At 43.5% G+C, this 17501-nt stretch overlaps 1 protein-coding gene across 4 annotated transcripts in view; it reads right to left on the bottom strand.

Annotated features, from left to right (window-relative positions):
• taok2b (TAO kinase 2b) overlaps positions 1 to 17501 on the bottom strand; it is a 31275-nt gene continuing 13774 nt past the window's right edge. The window contains exons 12-20 of one of the 4 annotated variants that reach the window (XM_080872542.1): positions 16389 to 16595; positions 15653 to 15861; positions 15305 to 15482; positions 14882 to 15010; positions 14530 to 14733; positions 10567 to 10806; positions 4981 to 5202; positions 3100 to 3282; positions 1 to 2209 (exon numbers count right to left, since the gene is read on the bottom strand). In XM_080872542.1, the coding sequence (XP_080728668.1) occupies positions 1277 to 2209; positions 3100 to 3282; positions 4981 to 5202; positions 10567 to 10806; positions 14530 to 14733; positions 14882 to 15010; positions 15305 to 15482; positions 15653 to 15861; positions 16389 to 16595 (2505 nt within the window). In that variant the 3' untranslated portion in view covers positions 1 to 1276. Of the gene's footprint in view, positions 2210 to 3099; positions 3283 to 4980; positions 5203 to 5267; positions 10807 to 14529; positions 14734 to 14881; positions 15011 to 15304; positions 15483 to 15652; positions 15862 to 16388; positions 16596 to 17501 lie in introns of those variants that run through there. The other 3 variants (XM_080872543.1, XM_080872544.1, XM_080872541.1) reach the window with 3 other exon arrangements.

Raw genomic sequence — 17501 nt, 5'->3', positions numbered from 1 at the left:
TGTGGGACGAGTGATTTTAAATGCCAGTGAAACTCGGGACAGGTACGATACATTTCAAATGTGTTTCGTCATGTTTTTACAAATGTTTTTTTTTCTTTTTTCTTTTTTGCACATCTATCTCATGCAATTGGAGTGACTCCCATAGACACCTATGTTGTTTAGATACTCAATACGTCATGGATGTCAGAAAGCTATGTGTTTTCCCCCCCTCTCTCCATATGTATTTGTACATTTCCACATAAAGATTTTTCCTCATCCCATTTTTCCTTTTTCTTTTATCTCTTTTTTGAAGAAGAGTCTCTTAACTTTACAAACATTCCGTGTTATTTGTATTCGGCTTTGAATCACCTCACAGCCGTCAAATTTAAAAAAAAAAAAAAATTCAGATGGCACGACATCCCTTTAAGAACCCCTTAAAGGCATTGGTGACGTTCTGAGCAACTTTTTTACGCGTGTGGTTTTTCTTTTAAATACACAATACAAAAAAAGAGAGAAATTAACAAAAAAAGTAAATGTTTAAAGCAATAAAAAAATGTTTTTCCAAACTCCAGAAGTCTGGATATTAGAGTAACCCCCCCCTTAATTTTTCTTCTTGCATTCTGCCCATTCGGCGCGTCCAGTTTATGGGCGCTTGCTGGATAATATCTGGACTACTACGAACTACATACGAGTACACACACAAGCAACAAAACATCACCCTCGTTTCCTCCCTCATCCTCGCTCTTTCTCCATTCCAGCAAAGAATATCATAGAAGAAGACATGGCTGCCATCCCCCCTCTCTCTCTCTGTGCAGTTCCAGGAGGACACATACAGGGAAAAAATTGCTAATCGTCCCCTCTTTCACGCACCTCATCTCACTTTTATACAAAGATAAAAACATTAAACAGAAGTGTCTTTTTTTTTTTTTTACCTAATGTCACCCTAATCCAATGATTTTACAGGTGGTTACATTCCTCCCTCCCTTCCTCTTTGATACTTGTGGGAATGGAAGGAAACCTCTCCACCCACCCTGAGTCTAAAGAGGCAGGGTGCAGCTCAATAATGTCAGTTTGTCCTTTCTTTGCTTCTGATCTCTTTGACCTTCTGTGCGTTTAGAGAAAATAGCGACGTCCCTAAATCCTTTGTGTTAAGAGTTTAGAATTGAGATCAGCCCAGGAAGGAAAGAAAGAAAGGTGGCAAGCTGAGAGTATTGAGATGCAGCCTGTGATAGCTACCTTCCTAAATCACTCCCACCCTTCTTCCTATCGGGCTCTCTGCTGTTTTAACGCCTGCTGTCTAAGAGTAGGAGAGGTGGGAGCCGTTGGAGATGTGCGAAGTGACTGAGGTGCTTCGGCTCAGGACGCCGTCGCTACCCCCAGCACCTCCTGGCCCCCCGCCGGACGCCGTTCTCCTCAGAGGTTGGGGGCTGTTTCTCAGGGCCATCAGGCTGGGGGCGCCGCGCACTGCCAGCCCGCTGCCACCGCCGCCTCCACCTCCGACATAAATCCCCCCCTGCGAGGAGGAGGAAGAAGAAGAGGAGGAGGACGGCCCGGAGATGGAGGGAGGGGCAGGGGGCGGGGGAGGCAGCATCGCCAGGGACTGAGAGGAGGAGCGCGAGGGCAGGTGATGGGAGAAGGGCAGGGGGTGTGGGTGGGCCAGGTCGCCGCCGGAGCCCCGCACTCCGGCCCACTCCCGCTCCCTCTCCTTCTCCCGCTCCCTATCTCGATCCCTCTCCCGCTCGCGGTAGAGCTGTGGCGTGCTCTGGTGGTGGTAGTGCTGGGGTAGGTGGTGTCGCTGGTGGTGGGAGGAAGACGAGGAGGAGGAGGAGGAGGAAGAAGAGGCGGAAGAGCGCGACGAGTGGTGCATCTCCCTCCCCTCCCGGCCCAGCCCCAGGGCCATGCCCAGGCCGTGCGAGGAAGAGGAGGACTCGCCCCTGCGATCCCCGCCGCCGCTGCTGTTGTGGCTGCGGCGGGAGAGCTGCTGCGAGGGCACATTCTGCGGGTGGATGCCGTGACTCCAGTGGCCAGCTGAGCGGGAGCTGGAGGGCGGCATGTTGGAGTAGCCCTGCTTGGGGTAGGCATCGCTGGGAATGCCGGTCAGCGCCATGTTGCTAAAACCCAGACGTAGGCTCTCTGCATCAAACGCCTCGATCTCGCTGGCCTGCCGTTCCAGGAGGGTGCGGATACGCTCTGAGCGCTCATTCTGCAGGGACAGCATCTCCTCCTCGATCTAACAAAACATTAACAAAAAACGCATGTGCAATCATTGCATTAATAAAAACAAAGTACTTAAAAGTAGCGATTCAGACCATAAACTAACCAGGAATGAAGTTAATGAGGTCAAGTTAGAATTGGAGTAATTTATCCACAGATTTCTTTGGTTGTTATAAAGACTGCAGGGTTAAGACACATCTTCACTGGATTCCTGTTTTGGATGACTACATCCATCTTTTATGTACAGTCTATGATTCTTCAGTCAGTCTGAGGACATGGAGAGCTTTTTATCATCATCCTTCGTAGACAGAGCTGCCCAGATGTCATTGTGAGATATCAATAAAAGTGACGAGGAACTGTAGGCGTTAGATTGTAACTGTTAACTAATAGCTACACAATCCTCCATTATTTCCAGCTAAAAAAAACAAACAACAACCTCTTTCCACTTTCCATAGAAGAACAGACAGAGGTCTATGTCATTAAATAAAGCTCCAAAAACAGCTTGCAGGGGGACACTGTGTTAAAGGTGCCCAGACAGCAGACAGATCTGAGCCTAATCTGGACTATTTTTGGCACTTATTTGCTACGTTTGGCTCAGATGTGACTCAAAAGTCCTGACATGCCTGAATTTTGGCCCGTGCAAGGTGGCTAAACCGAGACAACAAGACTACGCATCGGGGAGGGGCACAAGTCGAGGCCAAATGTGGCCTGTAGGAGAACTTTGGATGACGGACACCAAAAACATCTTGCCCTCTTGGAGTCGTCAGCGACTGTTATTTATCATTCAATGTGCTAGTGAAAAGATGAGCTACACCTGTGTGGGATCTTCTCTGTTTGCTTGTTTGAGGTCCTTGCACTTTATTCTAAGAAGCTTTACTTTGAACACGAGTGACAAAAGGCTCTAACCCTCTGTTCCAGCAGGGCCCGGCGGATGGACACCCTCTGCTCCAGATCCTTGACTTCTCTCTCGTGCTGCGTGTCCGTGTGGATCTTGATCTTGCTCTGGTAGGCGTTAAGCAACTCCAGCTCCTGCTGCAGCTGCATCCGCAACACCTTGTACTCCGCTTCCTGCGTCTCATCCAGTCGAAGCTAAGAGGAAGAGAAAAAGGAGTGTTTAAGTGGAAAAAACAAACCAAGAGAGATCTGAAGGTGGAATCACTTTGCATGTGTTCATAAGGTTAGAAGAGCAAGGAAAGAAAAGGGGAAAGGATTGGGAAGTTAATAAAAGCGTGTGTGCATATTCAACATATTCCAAAATAAATCAATAAAAGAATATTTTCTTCAAAGTGTTGAAGTGCTTCGACCTCTGTGTGTCATGTCTGTTTTATAGTTTGGCTCATGTTTCAGATGACAGACAGATAAATATATATTTTCCTGACCTCTGGATTATAAGTTTAATCAGTGTTTGGGAAACCGTCCCAAACAGACTTTAGCTGCAGTCGCAGCATGAGTAGAACAAACAAGGGCGGCGGGGATTTGGCTTAGCGGACCGACGTGGCGCTCTTCCGTATCGAGGTAATTAAAGCAGCGCAGAGGATCATGTTATCCAAGAGACATTTTGTTACGTCCCATCGTCTTCTTACTTTGTTTCATTCATTTAGGAGTTTAGGATTTACATGTGAATGACTCCGACACTAAGAGGCCGGCGACTGACTGAGAGAAGCTTTTACAGGATGGTCTGAAAGTGATTAAGGAGGCACAGGCTTAGAAAATGTGGGCACCTTTCACAGTGAAAAATAGAACCTGTCTATTATCAATCAGCTCATTTCTTGCTTAATATGTACAAGAGAACGGGTCGCAGGCTTCAGCAGTTTAAATCAGTCTAAATTACATTTAAACTTTATGTTAGGTTCTGCTGTGATTCATGGGGCATTTAAGCCTCACTTAATTATCTTCTTTTTCCTTAAACTGGAGTCACTGCAGCTGTGAAGTGGAAAACAAAGCACAGCAGAGGTGGGATCTTTGCAGTGTTGCATGTGGGAAAAAGACCTTGTTGGGCCATGGCCGGACTGATCTGCTGAGGAGTCCCAGGGCATCACTTGTTTGTTGGGCCTCCCAGGTTTTCTTATTTCCCCAGGGTAGGCTAAACTATTCAAACACTTTAGATGAACTGATTCACAGACTGAAAGTTTAGTGGTTTAACTGTGTTATGATTTTACTGGTGCATGGTTCATAATTTGCTGTGATGATAAAGGAACAGTTCATCTGTGGTCCAACAACAGCAACATCTTGACTTTATGGTCCGCTGATTACACATTCATCATTGACCAAACAGCCTCAATTAAAAATTAAACACGACCTGGCACAGCTGATTTTTACCTAAGTGCCAGTTAGAAGTTATTGCTCTAATTACACAATATGGCTTAAAATTGATTCAGAGTTTAGTCAATTACTACACTCCATTTAGGAAAAGTGATACGTTTATATAAAATGATAAAGATAAACTGAGTTTATAGCACTCTTATGTGGCTGAATAAGAGCCCTGAATTTATGGCTATAGCAGAACCTCTAACATTTATCTTCTGAACCTCTCACAAAGCTGTCATCACTTTTTCCTCTCTTCAATATTCCTACTTTGAATGGATGTTTTTTTGAGGAAGGACCTGTTTAACTGCAGGGGCAGGTAGCAGGACAGATCACAAGCTACAAAATTTAATTAACACTGAGGGACCAGGAGGTGGTTGGTTGGCGGGCAGGTAGACAGGCAGGCAGGAAGATCCCCCAAGCCAGGCACAGCAGTGGTGCTGGTGGTGTGGTGCGAGTGTGAAGTGAACGACGTCTCCTTGCCTTACTCACAGCTTGTGTGGACAGCATGTCATTGATGGAGTGGTCATACTGCTCGGCCAGGATGGCCAGCTTACGAGTCTGCTCATCCTTCAGCCGCTTCAGCACGGCCTTGTGGTCCGATTTGGGCGTGTTCTCCAGCAGGTGGTTGCGCAGGGCCTTGTACTGGCGGGTTTGGATCTTGCAGGTGTCCTGGAACTGACGCTTGATCTGAAGCTCTTTGGACTGAAGGAGACAGAAGAAAGATGGAAGCAGCTCGGCTAAAGTGCTCCTATTGATTGTAGAAATGATCACGCTGACAGATGTGACAGACGTGTCAAACATTTTACATATTTAAAGTGTAAACACCTGCTGAACTGTTGGATGACACCATCACGGCCACATAAGGAAATGTCCTTTGTCATGAAAACACATGTTGGAGATTTACCGTTTATGAAGACTTGTTGGATGGTTAAAACGCACATCATCTAAATTCTGAGTCTAAAAATCACATTCTTATGATGAATGTCTGCATCTTAGATTAACATTTATATTTAAGAGGTTGGATTTATAACATTTAAATAAACATATAAGGAAGTCCTACTTAATTCCAGTGTAATCAAAGCTCTGTGATGGTCTTAATGAGATGACTTGGCTTCTTTTATTTAAATAAATTTACCTTTTCTTGTTGCTTATGTCAATATTATTTCCCTCTGAAGAAAGTGCTTGAAATCAGAAGGGTCCGAGGGAGCAGCAAAGTTTAAGCCCTGCTTTGGTGATTTTACACAATCGCTGTGAACTTTTTCAGGTGCTCACATAAACCAGCAGCTGGACGAAACACACAGTACACAGTCTGCTCAAAAGTCCAAGGAACTAGTTTATTTTTAGTGTACTGAGAAATAGATTAAAGCATCACGTTGGCCGATGACTTACTGGGGCAAAGTTAAAGGCTGTGTGCAAGGAAAATGTAATACACTGATCCAAGGCAAAGCATGAACGCATGCAACTTAAATAAATAATGTAAAATACACTTTCTAAATAGGTAGGAAAAGGTTTTGCTGTCATAACCTAACATTTTGTGGTGACCTGATCTGGTCCTGTAACTGTTAATCATCCCTATGTGTGAGCTCTTTAATGCAAATGAATATTTTTAAATGCTAAAATATAATTATTTTGCTATCCATTTTTAATTCTACTCAAAAGAAAAAGGCAGGAGTTAATAGTAAAGCACATTATTGTTTAATTAAGGTGCCAAATTTCTTTTAAGTGGTTAAATGTTATGCTTGATTAATTTCAGACTTCTCGGAGACACATCCGGTGTGGCGACTCAAATTTCTGTGTATAACAACATCAATTCAGTAATTTTTAAACACGTTTTGATGGACTTAAAGTTGTTTTGTTTTAATGACAGGCAGCCTGATACATTTGTAAAGCACTGTATATAAATGTATATATGTAAAAACACTTTCTAGGACCTTTAATCTGATGTTTATTCTTAAGAATGAGCCTTTCTGTATATTTGTCAGGCGATAATAAATCAAGAGTTGTTTTCATGTACTGCACAAACTAACGAGTCATGTCCAAGAAAGACTGATCTCATTTCACTAAAACCTGATCAATACTCTGCTGTTAAACAAACGGCCCAGACCTCGAGCATAATCTGGGTCAGGTCGAATCAGACGATCGCCATTTAATCCCATAAATATTTGCAAGTCATAATCACAATTTTATGTTTATACTTGGTAATAATGTTTTTGGTGGCTTATAAATGGGGCAAAAAGGGGACGACAGACGACAACAGGAATGTGTGATGATACAGGAGGAATGAACAAAAAGGTAAAAAGGATTCTTTGCGCAGTGAGATAAGGAAGAAAGTAAGCAAATGGAGACATGATAATAATGGAAACAAAAAAAAAAATCAAAAACAAACAAGACAATGATTTGAACACAAAAGAATTTATTTTTGTGTATGACAAAATGTTTCTCTATGCTTGCGAGCACACGGCTGTACAGTATGCCAACACTCATTCAGCTAAAATGAGAATAAAAGGATGACGAAATGTCTGCCCAACACAATGCAGCACTGCTCTTATAAATACTGCATTAATTAAATATATATATTAAAAAAAACTCAAGGTGATATAACTCTGTGGAAACACTCAGTGTCACAACAAAACAGAATGCAGACATGTAAACATACACAAAAGGAACAAGTTACATTCAAATAAAACATTGATTGAAACTTTTCTTTTAAAGCTCGAATTGCAAGATGCAAAAAAACAACAACAAAAAAACCCAAAACACATTTTTTCCTTTTCTTTGGGTGAAAATACAGTTAAGACTGAGCTTTCCTACTCAGTACCGTCCCTCCACAAAAACAGCTCACATGTGGCGACACAAACAAAGCTCTTTATTCCTGCCTTTTTAAGCGCTAACGCATTTTACGAATTTGCTCCGGCTTCATTTACATGAACTCAAAGGATTTTGGCGTTTAGCAGAGACACAAACAGCAGAATTAACCGTGGGTTTCTTTTGGTCTGACTGACGCTGAGCTGAAATGATGAACTGACTGATCAGAAAGTTCATTTCCTTATCATTTCAGTCTTTTTTTTTTCTCTCTTTTTTTTTTTTAAAAGGCTCAAACATTTTGGTTTTCAGCTTGTCCGATTATCTTTGGGTTTGCTGAACCCGTAGGCCGGGTGAAGTGGAGTTGCGATGGGTGTATTTTTTAAGCTTCACGAGCTAAAATTGAAACGATCTTTTCATAGATATTTGTATTTCTTTAATACCTTTCAACACAGTGCAAAACAAAATATTGATAGAATCAGATATCTGCCTTCTCTTCATTCGACCTGCTCCGCCTCATTTTTCACATTCAGTAGTTTCAATCTTTTTACTATAATTCTACCTCAAAAGATTGTCTATATGGCTTCATATTAAATGAGTTACATTGAAATATTAAACAGTTTCTTATACTTTCACTATGCAAAAACATATCCTGATTATCCTGATTCCTCATGTTTCCGCTATAGATTTAGGATATCACTTCACAACAGACTCTTGAAAGCAGGCACTTCTTATTCCATTACTACGAGCGAAATGTTTACATGGTAAATCATAACAAGATTATTGCACAACATGCAATAAAACATAATAGTCATAATATCCAACTAGAATCTAGATGATGTATTCACTAGCTGCATGTATAATAATAATAATAATAATAATGTATAAACGTATTCTAGATCAACTGAATATGTTTTTTGTTCCAGCTAAATGGCCCCATACTTAATCATTTAAGACCAAAATATTAATAATTATTCCTCTCTGCTCTCACGATGGTCCGAGACGTCACCACTCAGCGGTTTATTGCACTTTTCAGTCGGCTGAGAGCTAGTGTTCAGGCTGATGTTAGTGAAATCATTGACGATCTTTCATTTTCACAGTACTTTGTGCTTTGGGGAGAGATATTACAGCCGTTGAGCTAGATAACACTCTAATATTTGTTCGAAGCACTGAGGAAACAGCGCACCCTGTGAAGTAAGACAACTATGAAGAAGAACAAAAGATTGCACAAAAAACGGTCTCAAAAATAACCATAAAAAAAATATCTGTCTTACAAATTAAGAGCAAAATAATAAAAATTAAAGAAACTTCTAAAGGAACTTTTACAAAAAGCAAAAATAATGAAATATTAAAACTTCACTGGGTTTCATTCAGCAACTGTGGGTTCGACAGCTTGTTCAAGTTGCTCGAGCCAGCTCATTCAGTAATATGGCTTGTTATGTGCGTGCGCACACACACACACGCTTCTGGAGCCAGCGCACACAAACCTCTGTGTGCATACGAGTGTGTGGGTTAAATACGGCTCATCTTTAAAAATGTGACCAGTTTGAGTAACAAAGGAGACAATGAGGCCCAAACACGCAATGAATGGCTGCACAATGGCGTGCACACACACGCACGCTCGCACACACACATTCACACAATCTCACACCAAAATGTTCCCGACATGTCTCACTCTTGCTATCTCCACGGCCGAATTTTCCCCTTGACAAACCGTCCCGATGAAGTTCGTCTCAATCCACATTCCCACCTCGTCTCCTCACGAAACATCCTCTCCCTCTCTTCCCTCCTCTGTCTCTCCCTCTCTCTCCTCCTCCTCTCCCTCTGTCTCCTCTCTCTGACCTCCCGGGGCAGCAGGCGCGGTAACCTGCTTGGAATTTCCTTTTTCAAGATGCCAAGGGTTTGGAGTTTTATCCTGACCCTGAGCGGCAGCTTTTTAACGACCTGCCGGGCTAGTTTTAGCACTACCGAGTTAGCTAGATCTGCCAAGATGCCGAGGGGGCGTCTGCCGAAACGCTTCACCCACAGCAGGCCCTTGGCTACAAGAGAGGTGCTCCTGCATTGAGCCTGATACTCCAAGGCCAGGCTCTTTAGTGGAACTGGGATTTTGGACTGGCGAACGCCCCAGTTGCGGCCTGCTTTAGGAAACATCTCATAAAGGTTACGCTCAGCCATACCGCCCAGCACCGACTGGCACATGGCAAACAGTGGCCGAGGCAGGCGGAAGAGGACGCGCATGCAGAGGCGGTTGACTTTGCGGGGCGCGAGCTGGAAGAAATCACGGGCTGGCCTGACAATCAGGACCACGATCAAATAGAGGGAAAGGAAAATGGAGGGAGAGCTGAGGAAGGAGGCTGAGATGAAAATAATGGGGATGTAATAAATCCCCAAACTGATGGAGAGCCCTAAACTGAAGAGGCCATTGGCCCAGAGGCTGAGAGTCAGGTAGGTGGAAAGCGACAGAGAACAGCAGGAACGAAGGAAAAGGTACGAGAAGAAGAGCGCCAAGAAGGCGAGCTCAGCAGAGAGGAGAACGGATGCCACCGAGGGCAGGGGTGGAGAGCGGCGGAGGGAGAGGAGGAAGATGGAGAGCAGCAGCAAAGTGAGGTTGGAAGGCTGCGCAGCGACAGAGAGGGAGAGGAGGAGGCAGATGCCGTGAGAGAAGAGTGAGGGGAGAGAAGTCTGGGCAGGGGGTGCGGGTGGGGGTGAGACGGGTATGGGCTCCAGCTCCTCAGAGGCGTCAGGGAAGTAAAACTCTGACAGCTCATCGATGTCTCGCTCACGCAGCCGCCTCTTTTCTGGGGACGAGGACAAGATGAGCTCCGACGGACAACCGTCAGCTACACCCCTGCCCTCTTCTTCTTCTTCTTCGGTCTCTATGCGTGCAGAGTTACCATGATCCTCTTCGTACTCCCACTGCACTCCTTCTACTTCCCTGACTTCTGTCTCCTCTTCACCGACTTTCCACTCAACTACATCTTCTGATTTACTTCCCTCCTCGTCTACCTCGTCCTTCCCCTCAGCCACAGCGACACGCACACCCTCCACCTCATCTACCCCTCTGCTAAAAACTTCATCTTCATCATCTACTACTCCATCAAGCTCATCCCCAACATCATACACCTCCTTCGCCGCCACCTCGCTCTCCTTTTCTTCCTCTAGCTCCTCCCCCCCTCCCTCGCTGTCCCAGCTGCCGCTCGGCCCCTCTGTCGGCTCGCTCTTTCCCTCCTCGGGAGACCCCTGGCTCTGGGTGCTGTCACTCACTTTGAGGCTCTTGGGCTGTTGGCGGACCTCCACGGCGTGTTTCTGACGCAGCTCTTGCTCACGCCTCTTGTTATACTCCATCTGGTTGGTGAGCTCCGTCTGGTGTTGCGTGCGGATCAGCTCGGCCCGCGTACGCTGCACCAAACTCAGCTGGCGGAACTCCAGCTCCTGGGTGGATTCGTGGTGACGCAGCAGCATGGCACACTCCAAGTCCTTCAGAGTCTGCTTTTTGTTCAGATCCTGAAGAAGGAGAAGAAGAAAAAAAACAAACAAAAGATGCAGAAGGTGATTTGTAATACTGGGAGGACAGAAACCTGCAATAGCCACCAAAGGATATCTTGTATCAAGCTACAATTATTAAAAAGTATGAATTTATAGGTCATTTATAAAAAAAAACAAACAAAAAAATTATTTTCTTTTTCAGCCATACTGTTGTAGATTTGCTGCTGCGCGTGGGATCATTGTCCTGTTGCATGAACCAGTTTCAGCCAAGCTTGTCAGACAGACGGACTCATCTGACTCTAGAATACTTAGAGATACACAGGAGTTCATGACTCAGTGACTGCAGGTACTGAGATCCTGTCGCTGAAAAACGAGTCCAAATCATATGCTAGTATGAGGTGTTTGTGCTGTTGGCTTTTCTCCAAATGTAGTGCCGTGCAAAACACGTCCACTTTAGTCTCACTTTCCAGAAGTCTTGTAGTTTATTCTGATGCTGCTTTTCAAGCCAAAGCTTTGCTGCCATGTTCTTTTTAGAAAGAAGAAGCCTTCTCCTGAAATCTCTTCCAAAAAAGTCATACATGTTTGTCTTTTTCTAATTGTACTGTCATGAACTTAATACTTGATACTAACTGAGACCTGAAGAGTCTGAGATGGTTTTTTGCACTCCCTCTAAATACTGCAGTTTGACTTTGGGATGAATTTATCGGGGCGTCCAGTCCTGGGAACAATGTTTTTCACTCACTGTAGAGCGATGGATGCAGGTTGTTTGGAGATTGCCTTCTAACCCTTCCCAGACTGATGGCAGCAACATTTACTTCTTTAACCCTTTAAGACCTACCATAGAACCAAGTCCACCAGAGCTTACTTTATATTTTTACATGCTGTAGTGCCATTTTTTGGAGCATTTCAAGTTGATATACATCAATACAACATTATAGCCCAAATTTTAATAATATGTCTGCATTAAGTGCATAGTAATTACATAAATTGCAATAAACTAAAAAAAAATAATTTGAAAATCGTTTTTTTAACATATATTTCTAGTTAGAGAAATTTAAGAGGCTTATCCCTCAAAACTTTAAATACAAAAAAGTTGCACAAAATAGTTTCCCACCACAGAAAATTTATTTTGAGTGTCTTCATAGTTTTATTTTTGAAATACACCAATTTTTATATACTGCAGGAAAAACGAAAATAAATATTATAGTGCAAATTTGCAAAAAAGCATCATATGCATCAAAATAAACTATTTCCAGCAGTGCAATATGAGTCCTAAGCGTCCCAGAAACGACACAGAAAGTCATAAAGTCAAACATAACTTTTAAAAACACCAGTATAAGCTCACGAGGCCCTGATGGTAAAAAACTACATTTCCGCAAAATGACGTCACTTCCGGTTTCGGGCAGGTCATGGCGGACATGCGATAGTTCGCGCTGATGGACGTAGGAAGTGTTACAAACAGCCGATCGGATCGGCAAAGCGTGTTTCTGGAATATTATGTTTTTGTTCCTGCAAATGCTTTTTATGCAGTTTTTGCAAAGCTATATGTGGAAGGAAACCGTGACCGAGGACAAGCTGATGGCATAAGATGTAAGTACAACTCCTCCGGTTTCATATGCAAAAAAACCATTATTGCGCTAGCTTACGTGGTTGCAGTGCTACCGGGATTTAAAAGTAGTTGCGCAAAACGGAGCGTGCCCGCTCCGACCCGTTTTAAAGGGTTAAGATTGTTGTTGTGTTTCCTACGTGGCATTGTGTTAAACATCTGAATGCTTCAGCAAACTGACAAAACTTTTTAGATGTGCTCACACTTGCTCAGTTAATAAAGTGTATTTGTATATGTCTACATACACACACACACACACACACACACACACACACAGTGGGGCAAAAAAGTATTTAGTCAGCCACCGATTGTGCAAGTTCCCCCACCTAAAATGATGACAGAGGTCAGTAATTTGCACCAGAGGTACACTTCAACTGTGAGAGACAGAATGTGAAAAAAAAAATCCATGAATCCACATGGTAGGATTTGTAAAGAATTTATTCGTAAATCAGGGTGGAAAATAAGTATTTGGTCAATAACAAAAATACAACTCAATACTTTGTAACATAACCTTTGTTGGCAATAACAGAGGTCAAACGTTTACTATAGGTCTTTACCAGGTTTGCACACACAGTAGCTGGTATTTTGGCCCATTCCTCCATGCAGATCTTCTCGAGAGCAGTGATGTTTTGGGGCTGTCGCCGAGCAACACGGGCTTTCAACTCCCGCCACAGATTTTCTATGGGGTTGAGGTCTGGAGACTGGCTAGGCCACTCCAGGACTTTCAAATGCTTCTTATGGAGCCACTCCTTTGTTGCCCGGGCGGTGTGTTTTGGATCATTGTCATGTTGGAAGACCCAGCCTCGTTTCATCTTCAAAGTTCTCACTGATGGAAGGAGGTTTTGGCTCAAAATCTCACGATACATGGCCCCATTCATTCTGTCCTTAACACGGATCAGTCGTCCTGTCCCCTTGGCAGAAAAACAGCCCCATAGCATGATGTTTCCACCCCCATGCTTCACAGTAGGTATGGTGTTCTTGGGATGCAACTCAGTATTCTTCTTCCTCCAAACACGACGAGTTGAGTTTATACCAAAAAGTTCTACTTTGGTTTCATCTGACCACATGACATTCTCCCAGTCCTCTGCTGTATCATCCATGTGCTCTCTGGCAAACTTCAGACGGGCCTGGACATGCACTGGCTTCAGCAGCGGAACACGTCTGGCACTGCGGGATTTGATTCCCTGCCGTTGTAGTGTGTTACTGATGGTGACCTTTGTTACTTTGGTCCCAGCTCTCTGCAGGTCATTCACCAGGTCCCCCCGTGTGGTTCTGGGATCTTTGCTCACTGTTCTCATGATCATTTTGACCCCACGGGATGAGATCTCGCGTGGAGCCCCAGATCGAGGGAGATTATCAGTGGTCTTGTATGACTTCCATTTTCTGATGATTGCTCCCACAGTTGATTTTTTCACACCAAGCTGCTTGCCTATTGTAGATTCACTCTTCCCAGTCTGGTGCAGGTCTACAATACTTTTCCTGGTGTCCTTCGAAAGCTCTTTGGTCTTGGCCATGGCGGAGTTTGGAGTCTGACTGTTTGAGGCTGTGGACAGGTGTCTTTTATACAGATGATGAGTTCAAACAGGTGCCATTCATACAGGTAACGAGTGGGGGACAGAAAAGCTTCTTACAGAAGACGTTACAGGTCTGTGAGAGCCAGAGATTTTCCTTGTTTGAGGTGACCAAATACTTATTTTCCACCCTGATTTACGAATAAATTCTTTACAAATCCTACCATGTGGATTCATGGATTTTTTTTTCACATTCTGTCTCTCACAGTTGAAGTGTACCTCTGGTGCAAATTACTGACCTCTGTCATCATTTTAGTGGGGGAACTTGCACAATCGGTGGCTGACTAAATACTTTTTTGCCCCACTGTATATATAAAAAATAAATCCTTCTCTAGATATTAGGTATAAACCTTAGTGTTCCCAAATAAAAGACCACTACATGCAAAACTTTTGCAACAACTTTTGAGTGCACCTAATTTTCCAAGCCATTAATATTTTGCTTGTGCATTACTGTTACACATAGATGACAAAATGAATTGCAAAAGTCTTAACATTTATAAATATTATAAAACAATATCAAAATAAAAATGATATTAATGTGCTTCAAAGGACTAAGAACAGTACCTCTCTGAGCAGGTCCTGCTCCAGGTTGTGGCGTGACAGCAGCATCTTCCTCTTGTACTGGCGACACTGCACCTCATAATACTGCCTCTGCCTCCGCAGCAGACCCGCCTCTTCCTCAGCCTGCCGCTGCTGCAGGCACTCCTTCTGATGCACCAACCACTCCTGCTTCTCCCGCTTTGGCGTTGACTGATTCTCGTTCAGTTCCTTGAGGAATAACAGCAGCGTTTAGCTCGGCTCGCCGTTTGTGCAGCATTATACTTACCCGTCAAAATGAACCGATTGCAAGTGGAGTGATGAAAAAGAAGACACTCATATATTTGTTGAAACATAATATGACAAAACTCAGAGGCACCTCTTTGAGCTGCTCTTTGCGCTGGCGATACTGTCGTTTCTGGGAATCCAGCAGGCCGGTCAGCTCCTTCTTTTGCTGCGTCAGAATGTGTTGCTGGAACTTCTTCTCCTCCGACACGACTGCCTTTCCCTGGAGGATAAAAGCCCAAAAACATTCACAATTAGTGATATTGAGTCTTATCAGTGCTCTTACTGAGACAACTCTCTGTATGCTGGTGAGAGAATGAAGACTTCTCAGTGGCTGCTACACTTTGGAAAGATCATCAACTTCATATGAAGCAGGCATGTGTACACTGAGCAATGTGAAAGTATTGACTAATATTAGCAAGACTAACAACATAGTGAGTATCAGAACCACACACTGTTGTTTGATATTCATCACGTATATTTGAATTTATTATATTTCTCTGTGATCCTCGCTCACCTCTTTCTCCAGGATACCCTGGTGCTTCTTGGTGAGTTTTTCTCCTTCCACTGAGAAGCTGTTCCTCAAATTCTCCAGCTCTTTGTCCAATCTCAGCTGATGTTCGTCCATCTCGGCCTTCAGCTTGTTCTCCAGGCCCATCAGCTGCTTCTGGTGCTGACGCCGCATTCGCTTATACCTGTGAGGAGAAACACGGTTACCTAATGGCTAATAATCAGCAAGCATTACTTAACTAAGCATTTGAAGCCCTTTGTTTTCTTTTATTTGTATAAAGTTCAAAAACATGTGCAAATACACTTGTTTTGATTGTCCCGTAACACCATCAACAATTCACGACTGTGACCTCACCCGGACATCTGCTCTCTCAGTGCAGAGCCCTGCTCGTGTTCCTGGATCTGACGGGTGACCAGTGAGGCGGTCCTGATGGTGGCAAAATGGTCTCGGCCTCGTCGACGTCTGCCCCCTCCCCCCCCTCCTCCTCCACCACCAGCAGATGCAGCTTCTCGCTGAGAATCAACCTCTGGCTGATAGGGATCGTCATAGATGTTGTCATGGCTCTACAAGGTGGAGAAAATTAGAGCAATTAAAGGTGGCTACAAATGCAAAGTTTTATCTCAACTCAATGTCATCCTACCGCTTCAAATAAATGAAACTAATTATTGCCAATGCAAAAACTCCCAGGAGGCTGCGCGCTTAGCAAGTCTGCTACCAGGCATTTGTTTTGTAGGTGTCACACTGCCAATCTGCTGTGCATCTGGTCCTGCTTTTGCCTTCCTTTTCCTGTAGGTGGCACCAGCTTGCGCTTATAAAACAGCTTCTCCTTTGGCTCATCTAAACTACAATAAAAAGGTAAAATAGCCCAACTATAAGTATCACTCGATGCTTTTAGCCTGAAAGTTACACGTCTCTCAGCAGATACACACCAGACTCACTCTTAACACTGCAAGCCTGAGTTTGGGGGGGCCCCAAACAAGCCCCAAGTACCCTTCAGCATATGGGTCACCAGCTTATCCAGGTGAGTGATTGAGGGGTTAGACTGTTAAACAACACATCCACCCACAGACGTGTTAACACGTGGACTGACCAGCGGCTTGTGCAGGACGGAGCTATTGGAGGTGACGGTGTGCTCTCCCTCCTGCATCATGGCCATCTCCCCACTGTCATCGGAGCCGTCTGCCAGACTGTTGACCGAGCTACTCTGGGAGCTGGCGCTGATGGACATGGATGGCAGAGAGTGAGAGCTCTCCATGCTGTTGACTGTGCCGGTGCGCAGCATGTACTGCTCCACATCCTGGAGGGGAAAAAATAAAGCAAGTTTTTGCTAAAATAATGACAAAGCTCTAAAAAAATAAAAAAATAAAAAATAACAAATGGAGTCTGTGATTGAGGGTCATTTGCTCAGTGGGACTGTATTAAAGAAAAAAAAAATGATACTGAGCAAACATATTTAAACATCCCAAACAAATGCAGGTCTGATAGATTGAACCACAGTCGCTATTCTTTCATTTACTTTTGTTTAAACGGCCATCAAAGAATTAAATAGATAAAAAAGTCTTTGTATGAGGACAAAAGGGTCTTATTTACCTTACGTCTTTATTCTTATAGTAACCAGTGCCTGTATTTACCTCAACTGCAGACAAGAATAGGCCTTTAAAGCAGGTTTTCAGTAGAAGCAGACACATTCATGCGCTTTGTGTGCATGAGTACAATTGTTCATGTTTCAAGACTCTTATTTGCTCTGTCAACATTACTGCGTTATGCTGGGCCAATCCTGTTTCTATGAGATTCTGTTTAAAATAAATAAATAAAACTGCAAAATATCATCACCATTTCCCCTATTTTCTCATTTGTGGATTAAATAATTACCGTTGGACTCTGGCTTTATTTACAATTGCAATGCAATATAAACAGCAGCAGTTTATATGAAGCAAATCCAAAACAAAACATCGTCACATGTCTCTTGACAGAAGCGCTTTCTTTCTTAATTTTACAAAAAAAAAAAAAAAAAAAAAAAAAATCAGGAGACGAACTCAAATATTTAAAGAGAGCTTAAATGAAGAGATGACCCCAAAGAGTGCTGCTTGGTATTTGTTAATTGTACTTTCATGTTTCAGCTTTCTTAATCCCCTTTCACATATGAAGCAGCTGTTCTCATGTTATGTGCCTGTCTGATGTCATTAGCCATTTCTGGGCCCAA

This window comes from Rhamphochromis sp. 'chilingali', assembly GCF_963969265.1.
Source record: "Rhamphochromis sp. 'chilingali' genome assembly, chromosome: 22".
Classification (NCBI taxonomy): Eukaryota; Metazoa; Chordata; class Actinopteri; order Cichliformes; family Cichlidae; genus Rhamphochromis; species Rhamphochromis sp. 'chilingali'.
The sequence above is the reverse complement of the archived record's forward strand: the minus strand, read 5'-3'. Positions and strand labels throughout refer to the sequence as shown.